At 46.1% G+C, this 16,906-nt stretch overlaps 2 protein-coding genes across 2 annotated transcripts in view; one reads left to right on the top strand and one right to left on the bottom strand.

Moving 5' to 3' along the window:
• The first annotated feature begins 1,493 nt into the window (after positions 1-1,493).
• On the top strand, positions 1,494-13,053 carry LOC107186890 (protocadherin-like wing polarity protein stan). The gene is given in 14 exon segments (XM_015574849.1): positions 1,494-1,936; positions 2,188-2,855; positions 2,858-3,641; positions 3,741-4,581; positions 5,311-9,229; positions 9,316-9,682; positions 9,766-9,981; positions 10,147-10,719; positions 10,794-11,220; positions 11,300-11,537; positions 11,623-11,940; positions 12,158-12,728; positions 12,867-12,873; positions 12,994-13,053. Coding segments are annotated over 14 exon segments (9,384 nt in total). The 3' UTR covers positions 13,006-13,053.
• Positions 13,054-14,599: 1,546 nt separating this feature from the next.
• The window catches only part of LOC107186926 (dedicator of cytokinesis protein 3), a 47,373-nt gene continuing 45,066 nt past the window's right edge, over positions 14,600-16,906 (bottom strand). Inside the window, 5 exon segments of the mRNA XM_015574894.1 lie at positions 14,600-14,672; positions 14,674-14,741; positions 14,945-15,288; positions 15,736-16,097; positions 16,171-16,846. Coding sequence (XP_015430380.1) covers positions 14,600-14,672; positions 14,674-14,741; positions 14,945-15,288; positions 15,736-16,097; positions 16,171-16,846 — 1,523 coding nt within the window.

Raw genomic sequence — 16,906 nt, 5'->3', positions numbered from 1 at the left:
CTATTTTAGGCTAACTGTTACGCGCTTCCTTTAGATTGTCTCTTATTGTCTGGAACAGCGAATTCTTGTGGTTTTTTCTTTTGGCTTCCAAGAGCGACACGCTTTTTCCCGGGCGGTATGCAATCTTGTATTATTCTGAAGATCGGATGTGGAGCAGCTTGTAAAAATGGTCTTATCCTTACAATCTTGTCAACGACGGGCTTATTTAAACGCGTACGTGTCTCGGGTAATGCTCTGATTTGCATATGCAAACCCGAAAAAACCTCGTTAAGTAGAAGAAAATCACTGCACCGTGGAATATTCAACGGAGGAATGCGGATCGTTGTCCGGTTTAATGACTCCGAGCAGATGCCGCGTTAAAATATTACAACTGTCGAACCGTATATTCGACGAGAGAAGAAATACGAGGAGGGAATACACACGAGAATTACGAGACGCTTTCTGCTGCGTGGATTTTTCTTCTACGCGAGTGGAAATGTTTATCGAGACTGTGCGCTTCGAAAATTACGCGTTTTGATCCGAGGTATAGAATGATTTCCGAGGTATAGAATGATTTTTTTTTACGATGCCGTCCAACGACCAACGAACCGCGTCGCGGACTCGTAGATTGAATGGAGATCATAGAATCACGCTGCGCCGCGTTATTACACACGACCGGTTGGTTCGTTTCTCGAATTGCATCTCCGATTCGAGGATACAAATACTCTTGAGACACCTGGAAATTTGCAAGACCCAAGGTTTTGGTACCAGAAAAGGCTTCGTACAATTATTACTGGATTACGGACACGTTTATGTATAGTGACTCGTTGAAATTGAAACGGCATGGAATTTTACTTTGTCAAGCGTTTGAACATGTAATTTTTGTCGGCTATTAACTTGCACGCTAGACGAGACAGGGTCAACGAATTCACCGTAGAAGGGAACGCCTGAACGAAGAAAGAGGGTGAAACAAACGGAAATCGTTGTTCCCACGTCGTTCTCAACGGGTATCGCATTCTCACACTCGCGGAAGATTTTCTGCGCAAGAAAAAGAGGGAAGCCTACCGCCGCGTTTTCTGAACGATTTACTCCGGCCCCGACGCTGACAAATACGCAGCTCGTTGGGATCGCATTAGGTTGATCCACTAGAAACAACGTATACTTGTTTTACGTTCTTCGTAGTTCGGTTCAAGGGCAGCTAACTTACTCGACGCGTTATATATTTAATTGGAGTAGCCTTAGCGGTATCGTGCGAGTTCGTTAGTTTCGTATGGAACAGGAATTCGAGATTTCTATATTCGAATTAAAAGGAATTCATTTCTAGAAAAACTGACATGCAATTTGCGATGTTTCTATCGTTTGTTCTCGTCTGTTCGTAGATGGAACGCAAGATGATCGCGAGTTGAATTGAAAAGTAGTAACAGTGGTAGCAAGGAACTGTGCAAGGATGGGACACTACTCGTCTACGAGGGAAAAACACGAGAAGGAGCGCGAGCAGTAAGAGGGTGTCTGTCATGGCGAGATGGAAATGGATTCTCCCGATTCTCGCGGCCTTGTGGACCCTGAGCGACGCCTACTTGACGGTACTGCCTTCCAGCACGCCGACCGGTAGCGTGGTGTTCGAGGCTGGTGTGCCTCGGCTAGGTGGTCGTCGGAAGTACGAGGTGTCGAACGAACGAACCGCATGGTTTGCGAGAAAACTCTTGAAGGTCCATCCTCACACCGGTCGCGTAACATTGGCGCGGCCGTTGAGCTGCGATGGCCTTCAATATCCGCGGATCTTCACCTTCTACGTGGACTCGACAAGCTCCCGCCTAGGCAGACCGACCATCGACTATTACAGTTTACCGCTGAGAATTCTGATAACAGGCTGCGGCGGTGAGAACCGCGATCTAGCCGCTACCAGAGGATGGATGGCAGAGACTCTTGCCTCGTACGCGATGCCCAGCGCCGAGAGGTGACTATCGGTTTATTTCGCTTAGCTGTCTCGGGAGGCGAAGTGCTCCCCGTGCGGCCGATCTTCGTTTAGATAACGTCCTGTAATTAGCCGACCGCATTATCGTCTCTAGCCGCCAAAAGCTTTCATTGCTTTATTTTTCATGGTTCGCATTTGCATGACGATGCTCTCGATGGTTAACGCTCTGACTCAAAGACGCGCAACAGTTATCGCGATAAGAGGCATAATCGAATTCCCGTGCTTGTCGACAGGTTCACCGAGGTTTGCCTCCGTACGTCGCAGCTGGTCGCGGCGCTTCGCGACTTCCTACCACAAACAGCATTGAAAGAGTGCGAAACCAGATGGGGTGGTGTAGCCGATCCGAGGTTTCTAATCGAGGGCGCGGCGGGTGATTTGGTCTCGGCCACGGAGCAATGCCTGGTGGACCCGCTCTGGAAGATCTCCGTGTCGATGAACCTCAGATGCGGTATGGAGTCCCGATTGACCGACGCTGAACACCGTTTGAAGATCGTCTTTCATCATCGTCAATTGGACGACACGGATTTGGGTAGACGGGTGAGGAGAGAGCTGAAAAATCAATCCCCCTACTTCGAGCAGCCCCTATACACTGGAGCGGTCGAGGAGGAGAAAGAACCGGGGGTGTATGTCACGTCCGTTCGAGCCAGGGACCCCGAGGGTGGAACGGTTCGATACTCCATGAGCTCTCTTCTCGATGCTCGATCTCAGTCCTTGTTGTTTCTCGATCCTGTCACCGGTCGGGTAACCACGCGGGCGAGGTTAGACAGAGAAAGCGTGGACGTCCATTATTTTCGAGTGCTCGCCGTGGACGATTCGTTTCCCCCGAGAACGGGCACCACCACGCTTCAGGTGAACGTTCTCGACGCGAACGATCACGCCCCGAGCTTCGAGTGGCCGGAATACTCCTGTCCATCAGCAGCGGCAACGGTATCGCGAGCACAGAGGACGCTCTGACTTTCAGAATAGATCCTAGATCGGGGGTGGTCACGACGCGCACGCCTCTTGACAGAGAAAAAACGGAAGTGTACACGGTGATTCTGAGCGTGTCGGATCAGGCAACCCCACCGTCCGCGAGGAAAACTGCCAACGCGACCTTGGTCGTCCATATTGTCGACGATAACGACAACTATCCTCAGTTCACCGAGCGTACGTATTCGGTATGGATACCGGAGGATCTGGATTACACGGCCAATCCTGTAGTAGCTCGTATAAGAGCTGCGGACGCGGATGCGGGCAACAATGCGGCGGTTCGCTACGCGATAATTGGTGGAAACACGCAGAACACCTTCTCGATAGACTCTATGAGCGGTGACGTCGCTCTGGTTAAACCTTTGGATTACGAGTCCACGAGGAGTTACAAGATCGTAATTCGCGCCCAAGACGGTGGTTCGCCCGCTAGATCCAATACCACGCAATTGCTGGTGCACGTGAAGGATGTGAACGACAACGCCCCGCGATTTTATACCAGTCATTTTCAGGAGTCCGTTTCGGAGAACGTGCCCGTTGGGTACTCGATGTTGAGGATACAGGCTTACGACGCCGACGAAGGCGCTAATGCCCAGATCAAGTATACAATCGGAGCTAGGGACTTCTCTGGAGCTTCCACGGAGAACTTTCCTATTACAGTGAACACCGAGACTGGCTGGATCTACACAACGAAACAGCTCGACCGCGAACAGTGTTCTAGGTAGATATTTTATTTTCGTTTACCGAATGGCTACACCTTGTCAGCACATCTGATGCGATAATCGACCGATGCAATTAATTAATCGATTTATCTGCTTAGGTACCAATTCACCGTAGTAGCCGCAGACTCGGGCGAAATGTCGAAATCTGCTAGCGCCACTGTGATAATTACGGTCACCGATGTCAACGACAATGATCCGTACTTCGACCCCAAGAATTACGAAGCAGTTGTCTCCGAAGACGATCCACCGGGTACTCCAGTTACTTCTGTGACGGCAACCGATCCCGACGAAGACGCCAGGATACACTACGAGATCACAGCTGGCAATACCAGGGGTCGTTTCTCGATTGCGTCTCAGAATGGACGGGGCTTGATTACTGTAGCCCAACCACTCGATTATAAGCAAGAGAAGAGATTCGTGTTGACCGTTACAGCCTCTGACAGCGGTGGCAGAACAGACACGGCCCTGGTTTACGTCAATATCTCGGATGCAAACAATTATTCACCTGTTTTCGAAAACGCACCATACTCCGTTTCCGTATTCGAGGACGCTCCTATCGGCACCACGGTTTTAGTTGTTAGCGCGACCGACTCTGACGTTGGAAAAAATGCTCAAGTTACGTACAGCTTGGACACCGACACCGGTGACCAAGGTGCATCCGAATTTACGATAAACCCTCAAACGGGAGCCATAACTACCACCCGACCGCTCGATCGGGAACTCGTTCCTGCCTATTTGTTGACCGTCACAGCTAGGGACGGCGGTGTACCGCCCCTCTCTGACACGACAGACGTGGAGATCTCAGTCACGGATGTGAATGATAATTCTCCGACCTTTGAGGCTCCACAGTATCAGGGTTCTATTCCGGAAGACGTACTGGTCGGCACTAGTGTCCTGAGGGTTTCTGCCACCGACGCGGACACGGATCTCAATGGAAGGGTAAGGAGTCTTTGAGCGGCATTGTTACGCTTGGGATTTATTGTTCTCGAGTGACCTTTGTAATATGCTGTGTCTGAAGTGGACTTAAAGCGGTACCAACTAGGGTGCAGAATGAAGTTGACACTTTAAAACTTATGACCCCCTTACGCTTGGGATTTATTGTTCTCGAGTGACCTTTGTAATATGCTGTGTCTGAAGTGGACTTAAAGTGGTACCAACTAGGGTGCAGAATGAAGTTGACACTTTAAAACTTATGACCCCCTCCCCCCCGACCAGAAAGTCTGATTATTTTTTTATTTTTTTGAAACGATAACTAATGAAAAATCTGTACTGAACAAATATTACGTATAGTCATTTGTTACTTCGGAAATTGAGTCAGTTAACTTTTGATGCATGTAAACCATTTAGACACATCTAAAATGAGTCCCTCCATTTGATATTTTTTATTGTAATTACATGCATAATACTTACGAAGAAAAATTTATGTTTATTTTAATTTTTCCAATACTTGTATAATTATTAGACTGCGTATATTTATGCAAATTTACGATTTTGGGCACTAATATAGAAAAAACAAAACTCCACCAAAATTGTTTTTCTGTACTATGAATTTTACTATGTTAATAATAATACACAAGTAATATTAAATCTTACATAAACACCCGCAGTCTAATAATCAATTATAGTGAAACTCTGCACCCATACAATTATAACGTTCCATCTGTTCAGGTTCGATACGCATTGGAGGATGACGGTGATGGAGCTTTTGCAATAGATTCAACCACTGGCATAGTTAGAACGGCTAAGCCACTGGATAGGGAGTCTGTTGCAAGGTACACCTTAAAAGCCGTGGCCATTGACAGAGGTTCCCCTTCTCTTTCTTCTGTGGTGCCAGTAGTTATCAAGATCGAGGACGTGAATGATTCCCCGCCAGCTTTCGAAAATGACAAAATTGTCCTTTACATTGCTGAGAATTCTCCCATTGGTTCAACCGTTGGTGAAATCTATGCCCACGATCCAGACGAAGGACCGAACGCCGTCGTGCAGTACTCGGTGATTGGAGGCGAAGATTCGAACAGCTTCGTTCTGAATATCAGACAAGGCGTAGATCGCGCGGAACTAATCACCCTCGAGGAATTAGACTATGAATCGCCGAAGAAAAAGTTCGAATTAGTGGTGCGCGCAGCCTCGCCTCCATTGAGGTCAGACGCCTTGGTTCAGATCTTGGTTACCGACGTCAACGATAATGCACCGGTATTGAAAGACTTCCAAATAATTTTCAACAACTTCAAAGACTTTTTCCCCACCTCACCGATCGGAAAAATACCTGCAGTAGACGCAGACGTCACCGACAAGCTGACGTACACCATCCTCGCCGGCAACAACGCGAACTTAATCGATTTGAACCAAACCACTGGAGAAATTCGACTGTCCCCCCAATTAAATACGAACGTACCACGCATCGCTACCATGGAGGTATCCGTCACGGACAGCATCAACGAGGTCAAGGCTACCATGACTCTCTCTGTGCGACTAATCACCGACAAGATGCTTTTGAACTCGATCACCGTGAGATTGGACGACATGACCGCCGAAGCTTTCCTCAGTCCTCTGTTGGGATACTTTCTAGACGGTCTAGCAGCGATTATTCCATGTCCCAGAGAAAATATATTTCTCTTCAGCATACAGGAGGACGCGAACGTTCATGGAAAGATTCTGAACGTGAGCTTCTCCGCGCGCAGGGTCGAACCAGGCGTGACGGATGAGTTTTATAGCCCGCAATTCCTCCAAGAACGTGTATACTTGAATAGAGGCATTTTGGCCAGATTAGCTACGGTCACGGTATTACCATTCGACGATAATCTTTGCGTGCGGGAACCTTGCTTGAATTTCGAGGAATGCTTAACCGTTCTGAAATTCGGCAACGCCTCGGGATTCGCCAGCAGCGACACGGTACTCTTTAGACCGATATATCCGGTGACAACGTTCGCATGCAGGTGCGCGAAGGGCTTCACCGGAAGCAAGGAGTCTTATCTGTGCGACACAGAGGTCAATTTGTGTTACTCGAATCCTTGCGTGAACGGTGGCACCTGTTATCGAAAGGAAGGCGGGTACGCGTGTTCCTGCAGCCCCGAGTATGCAGGAAAGAACTGTGAGATCTCGCTGGACGAAGACTCGTGCGCTCCAGGGATTTGCAAAGGAGGTTCTCAATGCATCACCAAAACTACCAGAGGTTTCAGTTGTGAAGGCTGTCCCATCACAACTTTAGAAAGCGTGACGCCGCTTTGTGAGTTAAAAGCTCGCAGCTTCGGACCCGCAACCTTCCTTACGTTCGCTTCGTTGAGACAGAGACATAGATTGCACATTAAGTTGAGGTTCGCAACCGAGGCGGCCAATGGACTTTTACTTTACAACGGTCGGTACAACGAAAAGCACGACTTCATAGCCTTGGAGATCGTAGAATCGCAGGTACAGTTCAGTTTTTCACTCGGAGATGAGATCACGAGAGCGATGGCTGCGATTCCAGGCGGGGTTTCCGACGGGCAATGGCACGAAGTGGAGGTCTCGTACATAAACAAAACCGTGACAATTTCACTGGATAATTGTGACGTCGCTCTAGCTCTGGAATACGGCGAACGGCTTGGCTCAAAATGGTCATGCGCGGGTAAAAGCGAACAGGTGCTCGAGGAACGCTGTAACATCGTCACCGAGACCTGTCACAGGTTCTTAGATCTTACAGGGCCACTACAGCTCGGTGGTTTGCCTGCTATTCCTTCTAGCTTTCAGATTAGAAACAAGGACTTTGTCGGTTGTATCAGCGACCTATTCATCGATCACACTTTCATCGACCTGAACTCCTTTGTGGCCGATAATGGTACGAACCCTGGTTGTCCGGAGAAGACTACATTCTGCATGTCCATGCCTTGCAAGAACAACGGCAAGTGCAAAGAAATATGGTCCGGATTCGTCTGCGAGTGCAAGGAAAACTTCGCGGGACCTACCTGTGCCGATGAGGTTGACATACCCTGGAGCTTCCACGGCGACGGGATGCTGAGTTTCAATCCCCTGCTGAGACCCATCCAACTGCCTTGGTTAACGGCGCTAAGCTTGAGGACCAGGGTTAAACAGGCGTTCGTGATGAACGTGCAAATAGGTCAGAATAGTTCCGCGTTGTTCGAGATTCGGGATGAAAAGTTGGTCGCCTTGCTGGACGGCGCGGATATCATTCAGACATGGAACAACATAGCGGACGGGGAATGGCACAGGATAGAGATCGTCTGGCAGAGTGGTCAGGTCTCTCTTGACATCGATTATCGTAACAGGCCTATGTCGTCCCCGTTACCAGCTAAGTTGCAAGGTCTATACGTGGGCAGGATCTTGGTCGGTGGACTGGAACAGTCCATGAACGCCGAGCTACCGTTTTTCGACGGTTGTCTTCAGGATATCCGTATCGGTACTAATCAAAGTATACTTCAACGACCGACCGTTCAAGAGAACGTCGCGACCGGTTGCAGCTCCTCCTCGGAGTGCAACGCCGACTGTCCGGAGGCATCGAACTGCACGGCGAAATGGCAGGCAAGCGAGTGCGTTTGCACGGCGGGTCGAGTAGGTCGCGATTGCGAGCGTGTCTGCGACTTGAATCCGTGTAACAACACCGGCACCTGTATCGAGGACCACCACACTCGCAGAGGGTATAAATGCGAGTGCAATTCTCCCGAGTATTCTGGAGAGTATTGCGAGATCAAAGCTGACCAACCTTGCCCGGCAACCTGGTGGGGATCGCCGGTTTGCGGACCATGCCACTGCGACGAGTCCAAAGGCTACGATCCAGCCTGTAACAAAACCACCGGGGAATGTTATTGCAAAGAGAATCACTATCAGCCTTCCGGCAAAAAAGAATGTATCCCTTGCGAATGCTATGCCACCGGGAGCTTCGGTCCCCGTTGCGATACAGAGACTGGCCAATGTAGATGTCGAGTTGGAGTTATCGGACGATCGTGTACCGCGTGTCCTAATCCTTATGCCGAAGTTACCCTTCGCGGTTGCGAGGTGGTGTACGACGGTTGTCCCAGATCGTATGCGGAAGGCCTCTGGTGGCCGAGAACTAAGTTTGGTATGACCGCCGTGGAGGACTGTCCCGACACAGCTGAAGGAAAAACCTCCAGATCCTGCGACGACAAATTGGGTGGCTGGCAGGAGCCTGACCTATTTAATTGCACTTCCGAAGCTTTCATCGAGCAAAGACATCAGTTAGCCGCATTAGAGACCAAGGATCTAACGATCAATACCTATGTGGCTGTTAAGATCGCCAAGGATGTACACAAGGCGATTAATGTCACTAAACACATGTACGGAGCCGATTTGTTGATCGCAGAGTCTTTACTTGTCGCGTTGTTGAAGTACGAGGAGAGTTTGGTCGGACTAAATTTGACTCATAGTCAAGATAAGGATTACGTGTCCCATCTGGTCGGTATTACCAGCGGTGTTTTGAAGGTCAAATATCTGGACAAGTGGGAGAGGATCGAAACGCTTAACAGCGATACTCCTGACAAGGTTCTAGACGCGATGGCGAATTACTTGAAGACACTGACCGCGTCTCAGCACGATACGTTTACCGATCCCTTTGAAGTGGTTGACTCTAACGTCGGTAAGCAAAATTGGAGAAAAAAATGTTTCATTTATAGACATATTGTCGATATCATATGTTCCTACATTTATTATTGTCTTATTCAGTATTGGGCTTGGACGTGGTGACTTCGGAGAGTTTGTTCGGTTACGAGACAGCAGAGTACAGGGAGGATCCACTGGCGTCCACTGCTAGGCCAACCGAGGCTGACCAAAAAGTGGTCTTGCCCGACACTTCCGCGTTTTTATCATCGTCCACGCATTTTGGTCCATCGATAACCTTCCCTAAGTACAATAATTACATGGCGGATCCGAGCAGATTTGATCCACACTCGAAGATACGGGTACCCCTCAACGTATTGGGAATCAAACCATTGGGGCAAGGAGAATTAAATGTCAAGAAAAGTTTGGTCAATCGAAAGGCTGTGCTCAGTTACGTGCAATATAAACAATTAGGTGCCTTGTTGCCTCAAAGGTAAACAATATTGAAGGATAGATTTTCAGAGCCATGTGCAACTTTATGCGTGAAAATAACATGAATTTACGTTGTTTTCGTAGATTCGACGATTCCGTAGAAGTTAGGTGGGGCGTTGAAGTAGCTGTAGGATCACCAGTCGTAACAGTATCCGTATTAGTTCCATCTGAAGACGGTTACGAATCCCTGACTGGTATTCCTCTACAGTCTCCAGTACAAATTAGTCTTTGGCTCAGCGAAAAGGACGATCTTAAGACTAGAACTAATCCACAGTGCGTGCATTGGAGCACAGCTAGAGGGTAGGACAATCACCATTCCCCATACATGATACAGTACTGTCCAATATACATAAATTCTAAAGTCATGAGACCGTTCTACTAAGATTGTGGTTATCAATTTCCCATTTAATTATTATTTCTTAATAATACCTTAGTTTAGGTATTGTATTTGTCTATAAATTTCAGGGTTGGTGAATGGAGTCGAATGAGCTGTACTACAGAAGTCGAGGACGATTCCCTATCGTTTAGCACGATTGTGAACTGCTCCTGTCTGCAGCTATCGACTTTTGCAATATTAACGGATATTCTCGATTTAGAATATATACCCGAACCGTCTCTGCTGGAAGATGTAACCAGTTACAGCGCATTCATGCTCGCGTTGCCTTTATTGTTATCCGCCTTGCTCATTCTCTCGTTGATAAGAGGTGGCAGCACGAACTCGAATAGCATTCATAAGAATCTGGTGATGTGCGTTTTCTTCGCCGAAGTGCTGTATTTAATCGCGCTCAAAGCAAGAAGTCCTCTAGTCTCGAACAAATTCCCGTGTAAATTAACGGCGATCGGTTTACACTATGCTTGGTTAAGCACTTTTTCCTGGACTCTGGTGGACTCTATTCATCTGTATCGAATGCTCACTGAAATGAGAGACGTAAATCATGGACAAATGAGATTTTATTATACAATGGGGTATGGTGCTCCTGCAATCATCGTCGGACTAACCATCGGTGTCAGGGCTGACCAGTATGGGAACTTTTACTTGTACGTAAATTGACGCAGACATCTTTTTAACAACCATATTAAAGAACTTCATTTTTAATTGTTCTTTGTTTCAGCTGTTGGTTGTCGATTTACGAAACTGTAATTTGGTCTTTAATCGGGCCAGTTTGTTTAGCAGTATTCGTAAACTTTTGCATTCTCATTATGTCCATAAGAGCGGCGTTCACATTGAAGGAACACGTCATGGGCTTTGGGAATTTACGGACGTTACTTTGGTTGTCCGTAGCTTCGTTGCCTTTGCTCGGGTCCACTTGGACTCTAACAGTGCTCAATGCGTCTGAGAACTCTCCGACCCTGTCGTATCTACTTAGCATAGCAATCGTGGTTCATGCAGCATTTAGTTTAATCGGTTATTGCTTCATCAACGGCAGAGTACGAAGAAATTTATACCTGAGTATCTTAAGGTGTCTGGGGAAGAAGACACCTTTGCTGGAAGGAAGTATGGGAAATGGAAGCAGCAGTCAGAATGTGAATGGTCACTCGGTATGTGGACAAGGATTACACTGTAATCTTGGGTTATAAAAATTGGGCGTAAACGTTAAACTAATTCATAATGTTACAGAGATCTGCGCTCGCGTACTCGTCAACGTACAGCGGAGCGGAATCAGTGTGTAGAAGGGTTCACGTGGGAGTTTCAACGAGTAGTACAACTTCACGAAGTACAAACAAGACTGGGTCCAGTCCGTATCGTAGCGACACGCATTTGAGACATACATCAACGTCTACGAGTAATTATAATAGTGATAGGGACCCGTATTTGTCGTCCAGGAGTCATCGATCAGCGTTGCATTCCAGGCAAGGTACTTCTTCCAGTATGACATCGTGCAATCAGTGTAATATCACTATTACAAAGATGAATTGACTATTAATTAGAATGAATTTCAGAAACGACAGAATCACGAAATCAACGTCGAGATTCTGAGTCAGACTCGGATGGATCCCAAGCGGAAGATGGTGGGAGGAGCTTGGATCTCGCGAGTTCTCATAGTTCTGACGAAGAAGACATCACATCGAGATCCCACCGAGATATGGGAGTCTCGACACAGCAAGCTGTTACACACAGCTACTTGCCCAACATCCATACTAATCCCACTGAACACTTGAACATACTTTGTTCAAACGCAGAACTCTTCCCAAACATTAAACCTATTTATGCGCCCAGATGGAGTTCCCAGTTGCCGGAAGCATACTTATCATCAAATGGTGAGTGTTTTTACGACCCAACAATCACAAACCAGGTATAAAGTATTCTAAAGTATTGTTATCTTGTAAAAAGATTATAGTTTCTTCGTGCGACGTTACAAATGATCTAGTCAACCCATTTATTGAAACTGCAAGAAAGAACAAAAATAGTCTCTGTTACACGATCTTTTACCCGACTATGAAATATGACTAATAATGACAAATATTTCATTGGCAGTAATAGATGTCCGTGGAAGTCAGTGGTCTGGGGGTACGATATCCGACAACGAAATAGCGTCAAATAAAACGTCCAGTCCAAATCCACTGCCCTATCCTGAAATAAATTCCCCTCAAAAGAGTCAGCCGGATGAAAATTATTCTGAAGGAGAGGAGAAGCTTCACCATCTAGGCGAGAAGTATTTGTTCCCATACACAGCAGAGGAAGATCACACAGTGTCGCCAACACCGTACATGCTACCCATTGCGTCCCGCATTCTCGCGTCTAGCATGAGTCACCATTCGCAAAACTCGAATCACGAGAACTTAAGCGGATCAGAGAGATATGGCAGCTTGAAACGAGGGCAGACCATGCATGGGTCTCAGCACAACCTTAGTGGCTCAGAAAGGTACGGTAGCCTGAAGCGAGGAAAAATCACTCCGACTGTATTGGAGGATTCGCCAGAATACATTCTGCCGATGAGCGGTAGAATATTATCCAGTTCATTAACCCATGATCTACAACACAGCAACGAACTGGCTGCTCTTAGGCAGCAGCAACAGCAATATGAGCAAACAATCACTGAGACCGAGTAAGTTAATATAAGAAATTATCCTAGTCATTCTCAGCTTTCTGATACTGCTTTTCTAAAAATAACAATACAAATATACTTTCATTAATTTTACCTATTGTGTAATTTACGCTTGCCCTGGAAAATGAAAATAACTAGCGAAGAGGTAAGCATCTACAAAATTGCAATGAAATATCACGACGTTGAACTGAAACTTTGATGCAAATATTACATCTGATAATTTTGATGATTAGTTGGTAATTTCATGTAATTCATAATGTTTCAGGAAGGATACTAATGCGGAAACATCTGTGTGACACGGCTCCGTGCTACAAACAAACACCGTACAAAGTAATATAACGTACTATTAGCTTAAAATTCAAATGACTATATATATATATATATATATATATATAATTCTTGGAGCCGGTATTGCTCCAAGGTATATTTTAAGAGCGGCCATGACTGTACTTACGAAATTAGCCATATCGATTAGGATGTATGTGTGAGTGCCTGTTCGTATCTATATACATACGCTTGTCGATATTTCGTTTCGTGTGATTTTAAGCTCCGGATTCGGAGGCGAATCTTCCGTGACAGCTTGGAAGACCACTGATCTCTAGTTCATTTCATTACTCGTGTAATTAACATCGCTCTCTCTTTCTCTAGTACCTTAATTTCGTAACTCAGTATTGTGCAATGCATACATTCCACTTCCATTTTACATTTAGATTCTATTATCTTTTTTCTTTCATTTTTTTACGAAGAGAAAGATTTTTACAATGTTTTCTTATGCATGCCATGGAAGAAGCGTACAATCGTGCAGCGCAATTTTCATAGTTTTGTATATATTTATACGAAAAGAACGTGACAAAATACATAATTTATATATATCCTTCTATTCGGCTGTTGCGATTTTTATACTTTTCCTGTTTATTTGTTGAGAGATGAAAGAGCGGAAATTCCGAAGTATTCCGTGAACAACGATAACTTGGATAATATACGGTGTCTCGCACGAGTCTCCACCAAAGTCTCGTTGATAAAAATTACTTTTATTCTCATCGAAAATATAAATAAATTACAAAATATATATAGTTAGGTTAATATTCGGAAGATCGTCGTCTTTAACGTAAAGTCAGTGTACTATCGCGTAAACGCCGAGACTGCTATCAGATGCTTCCTGTTCAATCGCATCGAACAAAAACGACCCGAAGCGTTCGACTAGAACTATCCATGGATTTCAAGCTACGTTCCTGTGTTGAGCATCGCGCGGCACCAAACGAACTCTACATTGGAAAGTAACGTTTCAAAGCCAACGGTAAATCAACCGGCTACCCGAGGTCAGTTTTCCAATTACGCGCGAGCCATCTACAGATCAGTAAAGAAGATTGGTAGTGCACCTCCACATTGACAATTTCCTCGTGAATGCTGTGGTGGAATCTCTTATTAATAACCTTAGGGGGTTGATTCGACATCGACAACAGTTGTTGTTTCGTGTGCATTCTATATATATATGTATTATATATCGTTGCGATGCACAAGCAAAAACGTAGCTTTAAGGTGATCTTCAGCGTTTCAATACCGTTTCTTTATCAAGGTACGTTATACACAGATGAGGGTGATCCATGTCATGTAATGCATTTTTAAGACTCTTTTCATTTGGATTATTACAGGATTCTCTTACGTGTATAATAACGCATATGAATGATGTGCAAATGTTAAAGACCTCGCTCTGCAAATCCAATAGGATCCGATAGAATTGGCAGCGGTCGCGTGAAAACCCTCGAAGCTGTTCCGGTGATCTAACTACGATTCTACAATCGGATCTGCTCGACTGTGCCACGCGCACATCACAAATTAACCGCACTAGTGGACTAGGAGATTCATCGTTGCTACACAGTGCTTTCTGTGTCGGATGCCACGGACAATGTTTGCAACTTCGGCACCGAGTAGTTTTCGCAGTGTTCTTTCCAAGGTCGATGGTGCCGACGGAGTGTCCTGGTGGGCCTTTGGTGGAATTGGCGGTGGGCTCACCTGAGAATTCAGTCGAAACAAACGATGAGTAAATTATAAATGTTGTGTTGCACTGCCAAAATTATTTTAAAGTAGAAAAAAAAATCCATTGGCATTTATATTGTATGTACACGAAATTTCAGCATACAAGTGTAACCTCAAAAGGTGAAGTGCCTTATGGATATAAACCGAGTTGTTCCATATTTTAGCGTCATAACAATTACCTCTTGACCGGGCAGAGAGTGAGAACCCTGAAATGTGCCGCTTGCAAAATTGCCCGTGGAAACATTCAGTATGTTTATCACCGATGGCGGTGATATGTTCATAATATCGTTGCACCTTGTCCGTGGCTCGAAGTCTTCGTAACCAAGATTGTTCAAGTTGGTTAAGTGCGACTGGAAGTCCAATAGACTGGCCGTAGATATACCGCTATCGCGAAGATCGTTCGGTTCGTTTTGCGCTTCGGAGTCATCGTCGGTGCTCCATTCAGTGTTACGTTTGTATGCCAAACGCTTCGGTGGCGCGGGTGGTACAGCGGTATTACTATTTGAATCCCGCTTGTCAGGTGCTGAAAAGTGAGTAAGAATATTTTGAAATTTCAATTCTACACGTACAGAAAGATTCAGTGCTCCCACTCAAAATATGATAAAGAACAATAACAAAAATTTTTATTGGTATCACTTAGTTTTATATTATCATATACAAAATGTTACAGGTTTTCGAAATTGGGTTCCTGAGCGCCTATCGTAGGTAACCTGTAGATATCTTATGACACATAAGTTATCCCTTTTTCTATGCCAACGTAGATACTTGGTGAATGTTGAGTTGTCAGCAACTAGGTGCTCAGGGACCAATTACCGCACGTCTGAAAGCTTCTTACATGTTCTCGTACAAACAAGTACAAGGATAAAAAGTGTAAAACTTTGAATTTACGGTATGAAATTCTGAATTATCCTGTACTCGACAGTCACTTAAATTTGTACTAAAGACTGCTTCGCGCGATCGTGAAACTTACTGCAACCTCTTGGTGGAAGCGGTGGCGCAGCTTCGGGTCCGGGCTCGCTCCAGGACGTTCTCAAGCCCGTCTGATCTACACCGTCGGTCGGTGTCGGCAAGGAGTGTCTCAATGGCAGTTTCGGACTCAACGGTTTACTTAGAGATCTTTGATGCGTGGGCCTAGGCGGGGTAGTGCCGTAACCCACGGAACGAGGTCGAACTTCTCGCTGTGGTATAGGCGGTGGGCCACCGTCAACTTTTGTATAAAAACCTTCGTCTTCCGGCAAACCGTCACTATCCGCGTGAGACGATCTAGATCCAGCGGTTTCCAGAGTGGCGGGACGTTGCTTCTCGTTAACGGGTAACGGAGGCAATGGTGAGCTGGAAAAGATAGAAAGTTAATGTTCAGTTGCAATATAAATATTTGCAGAGAGAAAATACAACGGATAATTACTTGACGATGCTGTCCTGATGAATAGTTCGTTGCCTGGCCAGTGGGCCTAGGCCCTGCTTCAGTTGCGTGAATCTTTCGTTCAGTCTCTTGTGCAAAGGCTGTACTCCCGCGGGCGCGATTTTCCCGTGCAAATTCAATCCGGCCTCCAAGACGCTCATTTGATCCAGAATCAACCCTTTCAACCGGTTCACGTGCGGCACCATGTCTGGATTCTGTCTAGCGAATTCGGGAGTCAAAAAGGCTTCTTGGTACTTGGTGATGCCACCCATGACGTTCGCGTCGATGATGCCTTGAAGTCTCATGCTAAAGGGATTAATGTTTCGATGAGGTTCGGCAGTGTATTGTGCGACAAGTCTCCTTAATTCTCTCTCCACGCTCTGCATCGTCTCGCAGGCGTACTGAACAGGCGCCAACAACTCGGATCTCTTCTCGATCACTTCGAACCATCTGAGAATACCGGGCAGCTTGGCTTCGGTGGTCAGCGTGGTCCTCTCGATCCAGAGAGATTTGAACTCGTTCTCACGATCGACCGGGCCCCTGTGAAGCGGTCGATCGAAAATAAACTTACGGACATCGTTCACCAAATAGAAGGCGACGATTCGTTCCGGAACTTCAGCTCCCCGACAAGCGAGGCTACTTTCCTCGGGGATCGGTTTCACGTTGCATATTTGTATATCTGAAATATTAAATAGAAATGAAACACATCATCGGAAAAAGCAAAATCGAGTAATAGAGT

Source organism: Dufourea novaeangliae, unplaced genomic scaffold (assembly GCF_001272555.1).
Source record: "Dufourea novaeangliae isolate 0120121106 unplaced genomic scaffold, ASM127255v1 scaffold81, whole genome shotgun sequence".
Classification (NCBI taxonomy): domain Eukaryota; kingdom Metazoa; phylum Arthropoda; class Insecta; order Hymenoptera; family Halictidae; genus Dufourea; species Dufourea novaeangliae.
Note: the sequence above shows the minus strand (reverse complement) of the source record. Positions and strands in the feature narration are given on the sequence as shown.